The 16500-nt window shown below is 39.0% G+C and overlaps 1 protein-coding gene across 5 annotated transcripts in view; it reads right to left on the bottom strand.

Moving 5' to 3' along the window:
• SIPA1L1 (signal induced proliferation associated 1 like 1) overlaps positions 1-16500 on the bottom strand; it is a 389217-nt gene that overhangs the window by 120373 nt on the left and 252344 nt on the right. For all 5 annotated transcript variants that reach the window (XM_048852811.2, XM_048852810.2, XM_048852815.2 and 2 more), the window contains 2 exons: positions 7110-8923; positions 2733-2863 (listed from right to left, as the gene is read on the bottom strand). In XM_048852811.2, coding sequence (XP_048708768.1) covers positions 2733-2863; positions 7110-8607 — 1629 coding nt within the window. In that variant the 5' untranslated portion in view covers positions 8608-8923. The remainder of the gene's footprint in view (positions 1-2732; positions 2864-7109; positions 8924-16500) is intronic.

The following is a 16500-nucleotide window of genomic DNA, read 5'->3' as shown; positions in this document are numbered from 1 at the left end:
TGCATTATCTTCTGCAAATGTAAACAGAATTGTTTGTCTGAGTGATTGGCTGAACAAGAAGTAGGACTGATTAAATTTATAGGCTCTAAAGTTTTACTTTTTTTTTTTTTTTTTGAATGCAGGATTTTTTTGTATATAATTCTACATTTGTAAGTCCAACTTGCATGATAAAGAAATTACACTATAGTACTTGTATTGGTTGAATTTAAAAATACAGTACTATTTCTTTTGGTTTTTAAAGTGAAAAATATTTGTAATAAAAATAAATATAAAGTGAGCACTGTACACTTTGTATTCTGTGGTGTAAATGAAATTAATATATTTGAAAATGTAGAAAACATCCACAAATATTTAAATAAATAGTATTCTATTATTGTTTAACAGCATGATTAATTGCAATTAATTTTTTAACCACTTGACAGCCCTAGTTTAAACTGCAGCAAGGGAGATTTAGGTAGGACAGTAGGAAAAACTTCCTAACTGTAAGGGCAAATTAAGCACAGGAACAAATTACCTATGGAAGTTGTGGAATCTTTGTCATTAGAGGTTTATAAAAACAGAGTAGACAAACACCTGTCATGGATGGTCTAGATAATACTTAGTCCTGCCTCAGTGCAGGGGACTGGACTAGATGACCTATCAAGGTCCTTTCCAGTTCTGCATTTTGATGTTTTATGATTCACTGAAGCCGAGGTTGGGATGCTAAGGTGAGAATACTTGCAAGCTTACCCATCTCGATTCTCAAAACACTACTTACAGACTTGAAGGAAGAATATGCAAAAGCTATTACAAAGTAATTTATGGTTACGACAAAGCTGGACTAAATTTAAACCAGCAATAGAGTTAAAAAACTCATTTACCTAATTATTTATCCAGTCATAAGTCTATGCAAACTTTATTTTAGTTTAGTACGGAAAACACAGTAATTCTATTTTTTTTACACGCATCCTTCCATTATCTTATTTACTCATCCAAAAGGACTACTATTCTGTTGCAAGATATGGGATGTCTTGCATAAACTAATAAAATAAGATTAAAAAAAATCCCTAAGTGTAAATTAGATATAAGAGACAAAAAAACCCACAACTTTTGCCAGTGGTACTTTAAGTTTAGCCTGAGGTGGTCTGCAAGGTGAACGCTAATCTTTATTTATCAGAGTTTGAGCTTTAAATAGGAAACAAAAGTCCTAGTTGTACACTGAACTGCATTTGAACTGAATACTTCAGACGAGATAAACTAAGCAATGTGTCCATTTGAATGTTCTTGGAGAAGAAAGTTACATCATAGTTACCTTACATATAACGTTAATTGAAATTAATGGTGAGAAGGAAAGTTTCAATAGCTTTATAAGATGAGTGTAAATGTCAAGTAAGTTAAAGTTAGCAAGCTACACAGAAAGCAACAGCCTGAAAATCTGTAATTGCTTTTACAACCTGTGCCGTACCCTTGGGTGTGCCAAACAATTGTGTGTGCCTTTTTATAATAAAACTCAACAACAAATGGAACACACATCTTCAGACATAAGACAGCTTTAAAAAAGCATCTTCCCCTATTTGCCACTGACAAAATTCTCCCAAGAGTGAAACAATCCCTTTGTTGTAACAAAGTGTAATTTACAAGAGAATGGTCAGTTTCACTTCTGCTGCCCCAGCAGTTTGAACAAAAGGACTGGCACTAACCAGTGGTTTCAGATTTCATTTTGCTGCTCTAGAAATCTACCAATAGGAGGAAGAAATGATGAAACCAACACCTGCGTAAGTACAGACCATACCTCCTCACTCCCCCAGCAGAGACAGCATTCTTAGAAGCAGCTGAAGATTAGTAGTTTCTGTTGCTTAAATTTACAGAGCAGAGATTGAGATTGACAAAGAGTCTGGTCATCTTCACTCCAGCTAAAGGATAAGAACTGCAGCAATGAAGATAGCCACTCTTAAAATAAATGTGCCATAAACAGCAACAATGGTGGAGATGTAATCTGAATGTGAGAGGAAAAAGAAAAGGAAGAGAATGAAATTTCCCAGTTTGAAAGGAAGGATGAGTGGAATATCCATCGTTTCGTTCTGCTAGAAAAAAAGCAAAGAGGAAAAGAAACACTGTTCTTGCAGCAGCTGAGAGGGAGGGAGGAAGGGAGGGAATGAAAAGAAAGAAGAATCTCTGGGAAAGCGTCCAATCTATCAAACATCTACTATCCAGGAAAGATGGGACCAACAATAAAGCCCAGACTCAGCACCTGAAAAGAAGGCTAATTCTGTACACTGTCCCCATCTGCTTACCCCACCTCCCCTCCACATGTACACTAGTTAGCTGTTAAAAATACAATAGGCTTCTGAGACCAATGCACTGCCACCTAAAGTGTTAGGGTGTGGAATGTTCCATACTCTCTTACTTGCCTCTCACCATGATGTCCAGTAAATTTTTCAAGCCCTAACCAAAGTGATTTGCTCAAATATACTGTTTATTTGTGGGATGCTACTGTATAGTTCACTTTGTGATATATTTATCTTTATTCTATAAAATATAATTTATTATGGTTCTTGGTAAGGAGATTACTGTAGCATATTTACATGTGGAAGACAAAAATGTATCATGATGAGCAACAAACAGGCTTCCTTCTGGTTTCCAATATCTTCAATACAACAACTACCTGGATCTATGATTTCACCACATACTATCTGGCTTTGCCTGTTCATTACTAGTTTCTTCCCCTCTTATTCCACTCATACTTTGCTTACCTCACTGGTTCTGAAAATGATGCGGTAGTTATACAGAGGTCCATTTTCTTTTATTTCATCTGGTTTTTCTCTTCTAATGCTCACAGCTACTGGACCCAGGCTCTCATCTACCCCAAAATAGTTCCAGTGTTCTTGGGTATAAAAATAAAAATAAAGGAAAAATTCATGTTACAGCTCTCACAGAAACATTTTGCATTCAGATAATTTATTAAGTGTGAAATTCTGGACCCAATGAAATTAATGGGAGTTTGTCATTGACTTCACTGAAGCCAAAATTTCACCCTTAGCCATCAATTCACCAATGAGATCTATCTATATTTGTAGGGTGAAATTTGTCTTTGTGCCTGTACTCAAAACAGGGGTGAAATGGGACTTAACATGTGTTTGCCCCTTATGCTGATCCTTTGCAAAGGGGTAGGTTTCACTCACACTAAATCAATCAATACATTTGACCCAATGCATTAAAAGTAAAAGTATGGAAAGCAAATTAATGGATGCAAAAAACTCAGAACTACATATTTAAATCTGAAATGACAGTGTTGATTATACTATAAAAAGAAGTATAGACTATACTTGACTTTCTTTGTAGACTAACTTATAGTTTGACAAATGACAGTTCAGGGGCAATACAATAAACCTTGACAAGTATTTGAAGGGTATAAAAATCAAAGAGAAGTATTATTTGAGAAGTAAGTAAGAAAAAAGTCATAAAATTAATGTACGGACAAAATTAAGTAGCAGAAAATTTAGGATGAATATCAAGAAACATTTTATAACAGTGAGACTACGGAGTAGTACCCCAAAAGAAAATAAAGTCTTAATTGAGTTTAAAATTGGACTGGACAAAGTGGTGGAAAATATGGCAGAAGGAACAATCACTTATTTGCTGAGTGACAGGTAAAATGAATTAATTCTTATTTTACACCTGTAAATTACTCAATTCGTATGCACAAATCCAAATTTTCTAGTACACAAAAAAATGTAGTCCAACAAAACATAGACCTGAAAACTTAAGCACAAGCATTCAGAAGTTGGGTTAGGAGACCTCTTTACTATTTATAATTCTTGGACTGTTTTTCATGGGGATTGAAGTTGGGAGGTGAGAGAAGAGCTGCCACTAATGTAGTATGTCATACAGTTAAATGGAAACCTATCTTCAGTGACTAGGTAAATTCAAATCTAGACTGCCTGGCAGGTTGAGTTTAGAGAAACACTCAGTAAATTATAAACACAAGTATTTCTCAAGGCAACAAGTCCTATTACATCATAATATTGTAAGTATTTATGGAATACATAGAATAACAGAAGATTACAGGGCCTACCATAAAAGCAACACAGGACTTATTTGAACTTCAGGCTGGAACTTCATTCTTTCAATTAAAAATAAAAGATTCAATGGGGGGGAAATGTCTCCTATGATTTTCAGAATTCTCTAGAATTTCCTGGTTTAAATTAAACTCATTAGAGAATTTACATTTACTTTCAAAGTAATATAAAACAAAACTTTGACTGTAGTAGTATGTGTAGACTGTACACAATTTATGGAATACTTGGAAGTTCTTTATTCAAAAATTAATTACAAACTTGGATAAATTTGTAATTCTCACAAGCTTTTTCATAGAACAGCAAGTTTAACCTCATAGCAGATTAGCTAAAATTAATCTATCGTTTATTTTTTGTACAGCAACTAAAATGCATATGTCCTACAAGGGTATGTCTACACAGCATCTGGGAGCAAGCCCTCCAGCCAACATCCACAGACTTGTGGTAGAGGAGCAAATGCAAGAGTGCTAAAAATAACTGTGTGGATGTGATGCTTTCACATTGCAGCTCAGATTGGAGTTCGGGCTCTGATCTCACTCTCTTTCCTCACCCTCAGGTTTCAGAGTTTGGCAATTAAAAATATGTAGATATTTTCACATCATCTGATTTATTTAGTTTTCCCAGTAAAAACTTTGCTCATGGCTTCTTTAACGTTTTAGACTATAATAGACTCCATCTGATCAGATACACAAGCCAACTGTATATCAACACAAGATTACCTATATTGAGGGATCTGCCTGCACCTGACATAATATCACAGAAACCTATTACAGCCAGCTCTGAACACTTTCAGGCATCCCACAAATTGTTTATCTAGTGCTGCATGGGAAATGGGACACACTCTAATTGCAACTTTTTTTCCTCTGCTGGAGGTTGGGTACTTCCTTTTCTCCTTCACAATTGTTTTTCATCATGACTACAAAAAAGGAGTGCAACTGTGTGTTTTTGTTCAGCCTTAAAAAAAAAATTCTTAAGTCTTAAGAGCAAGTTACTCTTCCACCCTCTATTTGTGTGTGATCATTTCACTTTCAGAATCTAAGCTTACATGTTGTTACATGCACACACAAAAAGGCCAGGCTCTGCCCTTAGCTACCTGGAGGGGAACTTCATTTACCTCCTCTCCCAACCCGCTTTGTGGGAGAGTTGGCATTCTCACCCTCTACAGTTACCTCCTCAATCAGTCCCCTGTGTTACCACACATCCTCTCAACTGTTTCTACCTCTGTCCTTACCACACTCACAGTTTTCTTCTATGGTGTTCTAACCTCCAGTCCTATACCTTTTGCTGTATTTTCCTGCTCCCAGTCTCCCTCCTGCTCCTCAAATTCCATTGTGCTCCCTACAGTCTCCATCCTTAATCCACATTCCCTTACATATCTGCTGACCCTCTCCCTCCTTGTATCCCTCTCTTTTCCACTGTATCCCACATTCCCTTGCACCCAACCTTAATCCCTCTCCTACACCCCCACACATTCTCTTTTCTCTTCACAGTTTCCTGCACAGCTTCCAAACCAGACAGCTGGGCCTTCTGCGAGGTGTTTCATCCCTCATGTTTTGTATAGCCCATTGAGACCGTGAATAGAAGGCACCAGGGAAGTGACACAGATACCAAGTTTTGTATCACTTCATGTCCTAACCATGCCACTGCTTGGGGCAGGGTGTATTGAACAGAAGCTGAAATTTATTACTGCATGCAAATTATTTGCAAATATGCAAATTAGCTCATTACATTTTGTGTGTATGATGCCACATGTGGAGCTACACAACTTGGCAAATATGAGTTAGTGCTAATATAAGTCTCTGTATGTTTACATGGTCAGCAAGTGACATGTTCACTTGAAAAAGAAGCATTTTCAAAACTGAAACATCTCCATCTCTCTGTCTTCTAAACTTGTCTGTCTTCAAGTTCTGTATACCAAGCCTCTAAGTCTTTCTGACACTTACTACAGTGATGCCAATTAACATTCACTCACTGGGATAGAGTAAACTACACCAAGAATTAGTTTGGACCTAATTCAAACAGATGGGAAGCAGCTTTGTAGAAGCCGTAACTGTACATAGGGGACTACAAAATACCATGATAAACTCATTGCCAACAGCTGGCGAAGACATAAGTAGGGGGCCAAAGCTCATACTGTCATATTGAGAATGACAGCCACAAACAGCATAACTCTTGCAAGTTTCTTCTGAAATTATCATATATTGAACTGGACCTTACTATGGCAAAAATAGCCCGTCTCAGGACATGTATAGTACTGTTATGTATCCACCATGCACTTTGAAACACAGAGCCAAGATGCAGTGACCCAAACACTTTGATAAGCGGCAATCCCATGGCATAAACATTCCAAAGTTATGAATTCTCATGCTATGACCTTGAGTCCTACAATTTTTAGGTGGCTCATCTTCTGAACTTACTCAAAATGGCCACCATCTCTCATTACTTTCAGTCGGACTGAAGCCACAGGCTGGCCTTCATAGAGATGGCCACACTTTCCTTATAAGCTTTGCTTGTGGCACCAAGGCTACCAGCTGGCCACCCACTGCTGCCACTGACTGTTCTTCTAGCTGGTCCTTCCTGAACATAGCCAGCAGCGAGAGGAACAAGAGGAGAGGTAGAGGGGCTTATATATCTCCATCCCCTGGAAAAAAAATGGAAAGCTAGCTGACAAAAAGATTGATTCTTACTGCTGTTTTTTAAGATAGTTGCTATCTAAGAAAGAATCTGCTGCTATTCAAAAATACTGAAATTTTTGTAGAATTATGTGAATAAGAATTCTCTTCCTAGAGTGATAATTGTAATGCAAGATAACATGCACATAAATCAAAATTGTTGCCTTTTAACTTGGTTTAAATGTTTTGGGGTTTTTTACTCTGAATCAAGATATATGTTTGTTTTTTTTATTAAGGGTAAACTTACTTCTAAGTTATTAAAATGTCAGAGGAATACAGCACTCCATAGTAAGATTTGCATGAATTATTACATGCCAAAATAATTTCCTATTTGGAGTCACAGAAAAATACTGATATATTGTAGGAAAAAAAGGTTACTTACCCTTCTGATAGAAGAATTTCCGATAATAGTATGCACCAAGGTCCACATGTTCAACGATGTATCTCTTCACTCTATCTAAATGTAACATCAGATTTTCCTTGGGGACTTCAAGTACTGCCACTCCTGCATTTGTGCAATGGGAGCTAAGAGTAGACTCAAAAGAGGCACTTTCGCATCCACTGAAGGAACCTGAATTAGATTTGTACAGGCTGATCTTCCGTTCTCCTTCCCCACCAATCTCATTACGAAAATAAGGACAACTCATCACAAGTTCATTGCTTTTATCATCCCCCTGGTCCATATTGAGATTTCCTTTTGAATTCAGGTCTTCAGTGCTGCCCATAGGAGAATTGAAACTTGCAGAATGGGACAAGGGCCCAGAAACTAATGATGCTGCTGCTGCAGCAGAAGCTCCTGTTGTAGTGTTTCTTCTTTTAATAACATTATGTCTATTGATTGCTGCTTCATTTAAATCAAATAATATACTCTGAACATCATAATGGGCAAAGCATTTTGGACAAGTCCAAGGCCTGACACTGTCTTCTGACCTGTTATCTTCAAGGTCTGAAGACTTTGTGAGTTCCCCTTCACCTTTGGCATTACGCAACTTACGAAAAATAGAAGAATCTCCAGTCTCTGATTTTGAGCGCCTTTTAAGTGGTTTCTCCCTCTCCTTAAAGAGTCTGAGATTCTCTCTCTGAGTGATAGGCCCATCTATCACATCCAAAGAGAATCCTGAACCCTTGCTTCCACTGGCTATCAGAAGTTCACTGAGTTTGGCTGGAGCTGGGCTTCTCTGATCAGACTTCTCATCTTTATAACCCTTTAATAAATCAAAAAAACTGTCCCCTGAAGTTCCCTGCTTATCTATTGAGGATGTGCTGCCATATTCCCTGTGCAGTGATGGCCCAGATTTAAAAGTGGGTGAAATACATTCATCAAAGCTATCCACATCAAGTTCACTTAGGGTAATGTCACTGTTACTGCGTTGTCTTATTCTGCGAAGGGCTTTCCTAGGGGAACTGGGGTAACCATCAGGTGTAAGAAACCTAGAATCTAGATTCTCAGATTGTCTTGTTTTGTTTTTAAGAGTGTTCTGGATACTCTTTAACATGACAGAGTCACTAGCATTCAGGTTAACAGAGCTCCCCTGACTCCCAGGACTGCTTTTAGAGGACATACTATCAAGGCAACTTGATGTTTCATTTTCTTGACTTGATCTGCTAGTTTCTTTGACATTTTCCTTCCTTGGGGGCCAATCAGCAATCCTGGCCCTAACTCCCATTTTGGGAACACCAGGAGTAGAGGTAAGGTGGTGGGAACCGTCACTGCGTGGAGGCCCCACTGGAGCCATGACTGCAGATCCTAAGCTGCCATTCTGTGACCTAAAGCGCCTCATGTAAAAGTCATCTGAGTGAACTTTAGAACCTCCATCTGTTCCAACTGCTACCCCAGTGGCAACAGCTCTTTCAGTCTGGGACCGCTTCAAGCTGGTCATGATTTGTAAATATGTTTAGCTTTAGTAAGTTCCAAAAGAAGACATAGTCATCTCTGCTTTTTAAATGCACAATTCCCTTTTGGAGAATAGTCTCCAAAATATACACTGGTTGCATGAGATCCCAAACATGGTCATTTAAGGAAGCAGTTAAATGACAGATATCCAGGAAATTCAGGTCTTCAATAAGTTTTGATATGTAATAGCTCCTTTAGCTTTTGCATTTTAACAGGTGGCCATATTCCAATAGGCCTAAATTGTTTTAACATCACTTGAGTTCCAAAAACTTCAGAGTTATTATAATCCAATGATTTTATGCCTAGAACAGAGAAACAGGGAGACAAAAGTATTAGTAATTTTATGTAAACGCATTATCCCGCAACCAAATGTATTAAATAAATTACTACACTAAAGTTATATGTAAAACAAACACTCCATTTTTAAACCCTCCTACACTGTATCAAAAATGTAGAGTGGTGGAATTTTCATGTACTGTACCTATTGATTTGCATATAGAAAGACATTACTTTTGGATGCAACATTTGTGTACAAAGCACACCTACTGAATAGGTCAGTGCTGTTTTATAGGTTGGCTGGCAGAGAATATTACAAAACAAAGCAGAGAGCAGTCTGTCCCCGGCGACAGCCCTAAGCCCACGCACAGTATTCCAAGAAACCTAACTAGGTCATAAAATACTTCAGTGTGACAGGTATGCTCCACAATAAAGCGCACACATACTGTAAAAATCACTGATTTATTACACATTCTGTAGACTGAGTTAGAAAAATACAATTCTTTTAAGGTTTGTAAGCAAGACTAATGTTTAGATGTCAACCACCCTTGTGAGTAATTAGAAATCAATATCCACTGTTCCACTTTGTTACTATTTCACAATTATTTATACTCTGCTAATAACAAAACTGCAGAAAGCTAACGAGAAAAAGATTCGAAAAGGTTTCTACAGTAGGCATAACTTACTTCAGTAACACTTATCCTATGCTCCCCTCCCCCCAATCCTATTTGCACAAAAGCTAAATATTTTGGAAAATATGTAGCATCCCCTCAACCCCACTTTCCCACTTGTTACGTACACACAAAGTGAACGTGTGCACACGCACTTTTGCATACCCAGATATGGAAATGTTTCACTTGCTGACAAAATACTGCGAATATCACAGCTCCCCTATATTCCAGCTTCACAAGGCTATTGAAAGAAATGCTCTTCTACACTCCTCAGCACCAAAACTGATAACAAAGCATTATGTTACTCTTTGAGGAGCTACAAAAAGTTATACAAATATGCCCCGATTGGTAGAAGACAAAGGCATAAGAATGTCAGCATAAAATCCTGTACTGCTGTGTACATCCTTTAACAAAAAGAAGTAGATCATTTTCAAAGACTAAACCAATTACACAAAATGTGGCCTTTAAATACTTGCCAAATATCTGTGGAAAGATGCTGCTGAACCAGCACCATGTTGACAATGCAGTATTGTCTATGAATCAAGGGTTCTAGTGCTTCTAGGAAAACTAGTACTTTCTGCAGTCAGCTCTCAAAAGTAATGAGTACTTACTTCCACAATAATTAAATATCCTGCCAGAACATTTTCTACTTCCAAAGGCAGTATGTTTTAATTTCACTTGCCATAGACACAATCGGTTTGAAACAGCAGCAGGTATTTATATAAAGCTGAACATTTAGGAAGGAAAAATGCAAACTAATTCCAGTACACATAGCAAAAACAGTGCAAGCAGTTTGTGATACTGATGTTTTTGTGCAGCCATTCAGACATGCAATTGTCGTCCTAGTAACACTTCATCAACCATATTTATAAAAATCATTTTACATAGCTAAATAGGATAACTCTTGAAGGCTGACCGGCTACTTCAGTCACAAAACTACTGAATTTTCAATTATTTCACAAGCCAAACTTTTCATATGTGGTTACGAACTGTGTGTTCCTCGTTTTGAGCCTGGGAAGGGCCAGTCAGCAGGTGCCCTTATTGAAACCGAAGGGTCTGATATACAGAAGTGCTGAGCACTCTCATTGGCACCTGAAGTCAACCGAAGATGTTCTCTGAACATACAGTATCATAAGAACAGCCTTACTGGATCAGATCAATGGTCCAGCTAGCCCAGTATCCTGTCTCTGGCAATGGCCAGTACCAGAGGCTCCAGAGGCAACAGAACAGGAAGATTTTGAGTGATCCATCCCTGTCGTCCAAGTCCAGCTTCTGGCAGTCAGAGGCTCAGGGTCACCCAGAGCATGGAGTTGCATCCCTGATCATCTTGCTAATACCCACTGACAGGCTGATGCTCCACGAATTTATCTAATTCTTTTTTGAACCCAGTTATACTTTTGGCCTTCACAATCTCACATGGCAACAAGTTCCACAGGTTGACTCTGTGTTATGTGAACAAGTATTTTCTTTTGTTTTAAAACTGATGCCTATCAATTTCATCGGATGACCCCTAGGGAGACAGACCATTCCTTGCTTACAGACAGCCCCCGAACCTGAGGCAAATACTCTCCAGCAACCACACAACAAAAACACTACCCAGGAACCTATCCTTGCAACAAAGCCCGATGCCAACTCTGTTCACATATTTATTCAAGTGATACCATCATAGGACCTAATCACATTAGCCACGCCATCAGGGGCTCGTTCACCTGCACATCTACCATTGCGATATATACCATCATGTGCCAGCAATGCCCGTTTGCCATGTACATTGGCCAAACCGGACAGTCTCTATGCAAAAGAATAAATGGACACAAATCTGACATCAGGAATCATAACATTCAAAAACCGGTAGGAGAACACTTCAACCTCTCTGGTCACTCAGTAACAGACTTAAAGGTAGCAATTCTGCAACAGAAAAGCTTCAAAAACAGACTCCAACGAGAAACTGCTGAACTTGAATTAATATGCAAACTAGATACCATTAACTTGGGTTTGAAAGAGACTGGGAGTGGTGGGGTCATTACACATATTGAATCTATTTCCCCATGTTAAGTATACTCACACCTTCTTGTCAACTGTCTAAATGAGCCATCTTGATTATCACTACAAAAGTTTTTTTCTCCTGCTAATAATAGCTCATCTTAATTAATCAGCCTCTTACAGTTGGTATGGCTACTTCCACCTTTTCATGTTCTCTGTATGTGGGTATATATATATATATGTTCCATTCTATGCATCCGATGAAATGGGCTGTAGCCCACGAAAGCTTATGCTCTAATAAATTTGTTAGTTTCTAAGGTGCCACAAGGATTCCTGTTCTTTTTGCGGATATAGACTAACACAGCTGCTACTTTGAAACCCCCAGTTCTTATGTTATATGAAGGTGTAAAAAACACTTCTCTATTCGCTTTCTCCATGCCACTCATGATTTCATAGACCTCTATCATATCTCCCCTAGGCCATCTCTTTTTTAAGATGAACAGTCCCAGTCTTTTTAATCTCTCCTAATATGAAAGCTGTGCCATGCCCTTAATCAATTTCATTGCCCTTCTCTGCATCTTTTCCAATTCCAACATATCTTTTTAAGATGGGGGGACTAGAACTGCATACACTATTCAAGGTGTGGACGTTCCATGGGATGTATATAGTGGCATTACTATATTTTCTGTTTTACTATCTATCCCTTTCCTAATGGTTCCAAACATTGTTAGCTTTTTTGACTGCTGCCAAACACTGAGCGGATGTTTTCAGAGAACTATCCACGGTGACACCAAGATCTCTTTCTTGAGTGGTAACAGCTAATTTAGACCCCATAATTTTGTATGTATAGCTGGGATTATTTTTCCACTGTGCATTCCTTTGCAATTAACAATTTTTAATTTAATCTGCCATTTTGTCACCAGTCACCCAGTTTAGCAATAGCCCTTTGTAAAACTCAGTTACCTTCGGTAATTTTTTTATCCTCTTTCGCCACTTTACTGTTCACTCCCTTCTCCAGATTATTTATGACCATTTTGAACGGCACTGGTCCCAGTACAGATCCCTGGGGGAACCTCACTATTTACCTCTCTCCACTGTAAAAACTGTCCATTTATTCCTACCCTTTGTTTCTTGTCTTTTAACCAGTTGCTAATCCATGAAAGGACCTTTCCTCTTATAGCATAACAGTTTACTTTGCTTAAAACCTGGGGATTACAGTGGACGAGAAGCTGGACATAAGTCAACAGTGTGCCCTTGTTGCCAAGAAGGCTAAAAGGATATTGGGCTGCATTAGTAGGAGCACTGCCAGCAGACCAAAGGAAGTGATTATTCCCCTCTATTCGGCACTGATGAGGCCACATCTGGAGTATTGCGTCCAGTTTTGAGCCCCCCAATACAGAAAGGATGTGGACAAATTGGAGAGAGTCCAGGAAAGGGCAACGAAAATAATTAGGGGGCTGGAGCACATGACTTATGAGGAGAAAAGAAGAGTGAGGCGGGATTTGATAGCTGCCTTCAACTCTCTGAAGCGGGGTTCCAAAGAGGATGGAGCTAGGCTGTTCTCAGTCGTGGCAGATGACAAAACAAGGAGCAATGGTCTCAAGTTGCAGTGGGGGAGGTCTAGGTTGGATATTAGGAAAAACTATTTCACAAGGAGGGTGGTGATGCCCTGGAATGGGTTACCTAGGGAAGTGGTGTAATCTCCATCCTTAGAGGTTTTTAAGGCCTGGTTTGACGAAGCCCTGGCTGGGATGACTTAGTTGGGGGTTGGTCCTGCTTTGAGCAGGGGATTGGATTAGATGACTTCCTGAAGTTTCTTCCAACCCTAATCTTCTATGATTAAGAGCCATTGGCAAGGGACCTTGTCAACGGCTTTCTAAAAATCCAAAGTCCAAGTATATCAACTGGATCACCTTTGTCCCCCTGCTTGTTGACACCCTCAAAGAATTTTAATAGATTTGTGAGACATGATTCCCTTTACAAAAGCCATGTTGATTCTTTCCCAGCATATCAAGTTTATCAATATGTCTGATAATACTGTTCTTTACTATAGTTTCAACCAATTTGCTTCGTACTGAAGGTAGGCTTACAGGTTTGTAATCGCCAGGATCACGTCCCTTTTTAAAAAATTGATGTTACATTAATTAACCTCTGCTTATCAGATACAGAAGCTGATTTAAGCGATAGGTTACATACCACAGTTATGACAGGTTTATGCTCAAATAAATTTGTTAGTCTCTAAGGTACCACAAGTACTCCTTTTCTTCATCCCACAGTTAGTAGTTCTGCAATTTCATATTTGAGTTCCTTCAGAACTCTTGGGTGACTATCATCTGGTCCTGCTGACTTATTACTGTTTAATTTACTAATTTGTTCCAAAACCTCCTCTAATGACACCTCACCTGGGACAGTTAATCCGATGTGTCACCTAAAAGAATTGCTCAGGTTGTGGGGATATTCCCCACATCCTCTGCAGTGAAAACCTATGCAAATAATTAATTTAATTTGTCTGCAATGGCCTTGTCTTCCTTGAGAGCTCCTTTCGCACTTCAACTGTCCAATGGCTCCACTGATTGTTTGGCAGGCTTCCTGCTTCTAATGTACTTTAAAAAAATTGCTGTTAGTTTGTGTGTCCTTAGCTAGTTGCTCTTCAAATTCTTTCCTAGCATGCCTTATTATATTTTTACACTTGACTTGTCAGAGTTTATGCTTCTGTTTTCCTCACTAGGATCTGACTTCCAATTTTTAAAGGATGCCTTTTTGTCTCTAACTGCCTTTTACTCTGCTGTTTAGCCATGGTGGCATTTTTTCGGTTGTCTTACTGCTTTTTTTTTTTTTTAATTTGGGGTATACATTTAGTTTGAGTCTCCATTACTGTATTTTAAAATACTTTTCAATCAGTTTGCAAGCATTTCACCCTTGTTACTGTTTAGCAATGCTTCCTCATTTTTGTGTAATTCCCATTTTTGAAGTTAAACGCTATTGAAGTGGGTTTCTTTGATTTTTCTTTGCTGCTCCCCCAACAACGAGAACTACTCTGTCATTTCTATATATTTGTATCCTGGTATTACCATGTCTCATTGATTGTCATCATTCCATCAAGTTTCTGTGGTGCCTTTTCTATCAATATCTTAATTTAATGCCCGGCTCTCAACTTTACTGATCTTAGTATTTAGACTTCTAGCATTTGTATATATGCACTTGTACATTTTTTGTCAATATTCAGTTGCTTGCTGTTCCATACCGGTTGGCTTTCCCCTAGCCCTTAGTTTAAAAAAACTTTTACAATCTTTTTAATTTTACATGCCAGCAGTTTGGGGTTCCATTTTGGTTTAGGTGGATCCCATCCTTCCTGAGTAGGGTCCTCCTTTCCCAAAAGATTCTCCAGTTCCTAATAAACCTAAAACCCTAAAACCCAGCATTTCAGAGAACACTAACATGGAGGTCCTAGACTATAATCTTTTACCTACCAGCCTAAATCTGGGTCTGCAGTACCTCTATCCTACCTTTCCCTATGACTTTGGTACCCAGAAGTACCATGACTACTGGCTCCTCCGCAGCACTGCACATAAGTTTATCTAGATGTCTTGTGAGAGCTACAACCTTTGCACCCGGCCAGCAATTTACCGTGCAGTTCTCCCAATAATCACAACCCCGATTATCTACATTTCTAATGATCTAATTCCCCATTATTATTATCTGGCTCTTTCTAGTAACTGAGGGTCCCTCCACAGAGGAGTATCCTCAATGTGAGAGGATACCATGACATTATCTGGAAGGAGGATCCCAACTGTGGGATTGGTTCCCTCCGTTTCATCTTTATGTTCTCCTTCCCAGCCTCTGTGCTTTCATCCTCCTGAAAGCACAGAGGCTGTCAGTCTGGGGATGGTACTACTCAATTATGCTCGTGTAAATTTTGTTCACGTACCTCTATCTCCTTTTGCTCTTTCAGGTCAGCCACTCTGGCCTCTAGAGCCCATACTGTCTCTTTGAAGGCCATGAGCTGATTGCACAGTATGCAAACAAATGCCACCTGCCCACAAGCCAGGTAATCATACATGCTGCATTCAGTGCAATAAACTGTATAGCCTCCACTTTGCAGCTGGAATTCTGCCTGCACTATTTTTACTCTTGCTGCCTTTTTTTTTTTTAAAGGGATTATTGGTCTAAGCTTAGAGTACGCTTGTTGGGTATATCTGCCTCTCACACTCCCTTTCTAAATTTCTCCACAGAACACCTCTGTATGTTGCTCTAGTTTGTTAGCACCTCTGGTTGCCTTTTTAAACACCTTTTCTCCCTGACTGAGGCCTGCGCCCTTGTCAAGGGATCACAAAGGGGCTGGGATCAAAGGATAGTGGGGGCGGAGAGGGGGCGGGGGGGAGAGAAGCAGGGTAGGTAATAACCTCTCAGCCTAACCTAGCAGGCCACTTGCTCAGCACACAGATCCCAAAGCAGACTATACTATAATCTTCAAGCAAGCAAGCACAGAACAGACAGAAAAATTCACCCCCAATGATCACATGATCCTTCCCCCAAATGAGCAACTCCCTCACAAGAACATATAATGCTATGTACTCTGAAAAAATCATGCCCTAAATGTCTCAAATTGGGCCCCCAAAATGAGAGAGCAAGGAACAATTGGACAATCTATTCTTCAGAGGTAATGCAGATGAGGAACTGTTACGGGGCTGAAGGGTCAAAAAGAGGAGTTTAAACAAATATAATTTAAATAGCAACAAGTCACCAATAACCAGATGGCATTCATACAACAATTCTGAAGAAAAACAAGAAATAAGTAGCTAGCACAAAATATGTAATCCATCAATAAAATCAGCTAGGACTGGAGGGTAGGGCACATTGTACTTATCTTTAAACAAAGATGATAGGGGATCATGGGAATTATAGAGCAGTGAGCCTTACTCCCATCACAATGTAAATTACCTTAAACT

The sequence above is a fragment of the Caretta caretta genome, chromosome 6 (assembly GCF_965140235.1).
Source record: "Caretta caretta isolate rCarCar2 chromosome 6, rCarCar1.hap1, whole genome shotgun sequence".
In the NCBI taxonomy this organism is placed as follows: Eukaryota; Metazoa; Chordata; order Testudines; family Cheloniidae; genus Caretta; species Caretta caretta.
Note: the sequence above shows the minus strand (reverse complement) of the source record. Positions and strands in the feature narration are given on the sequence as shown.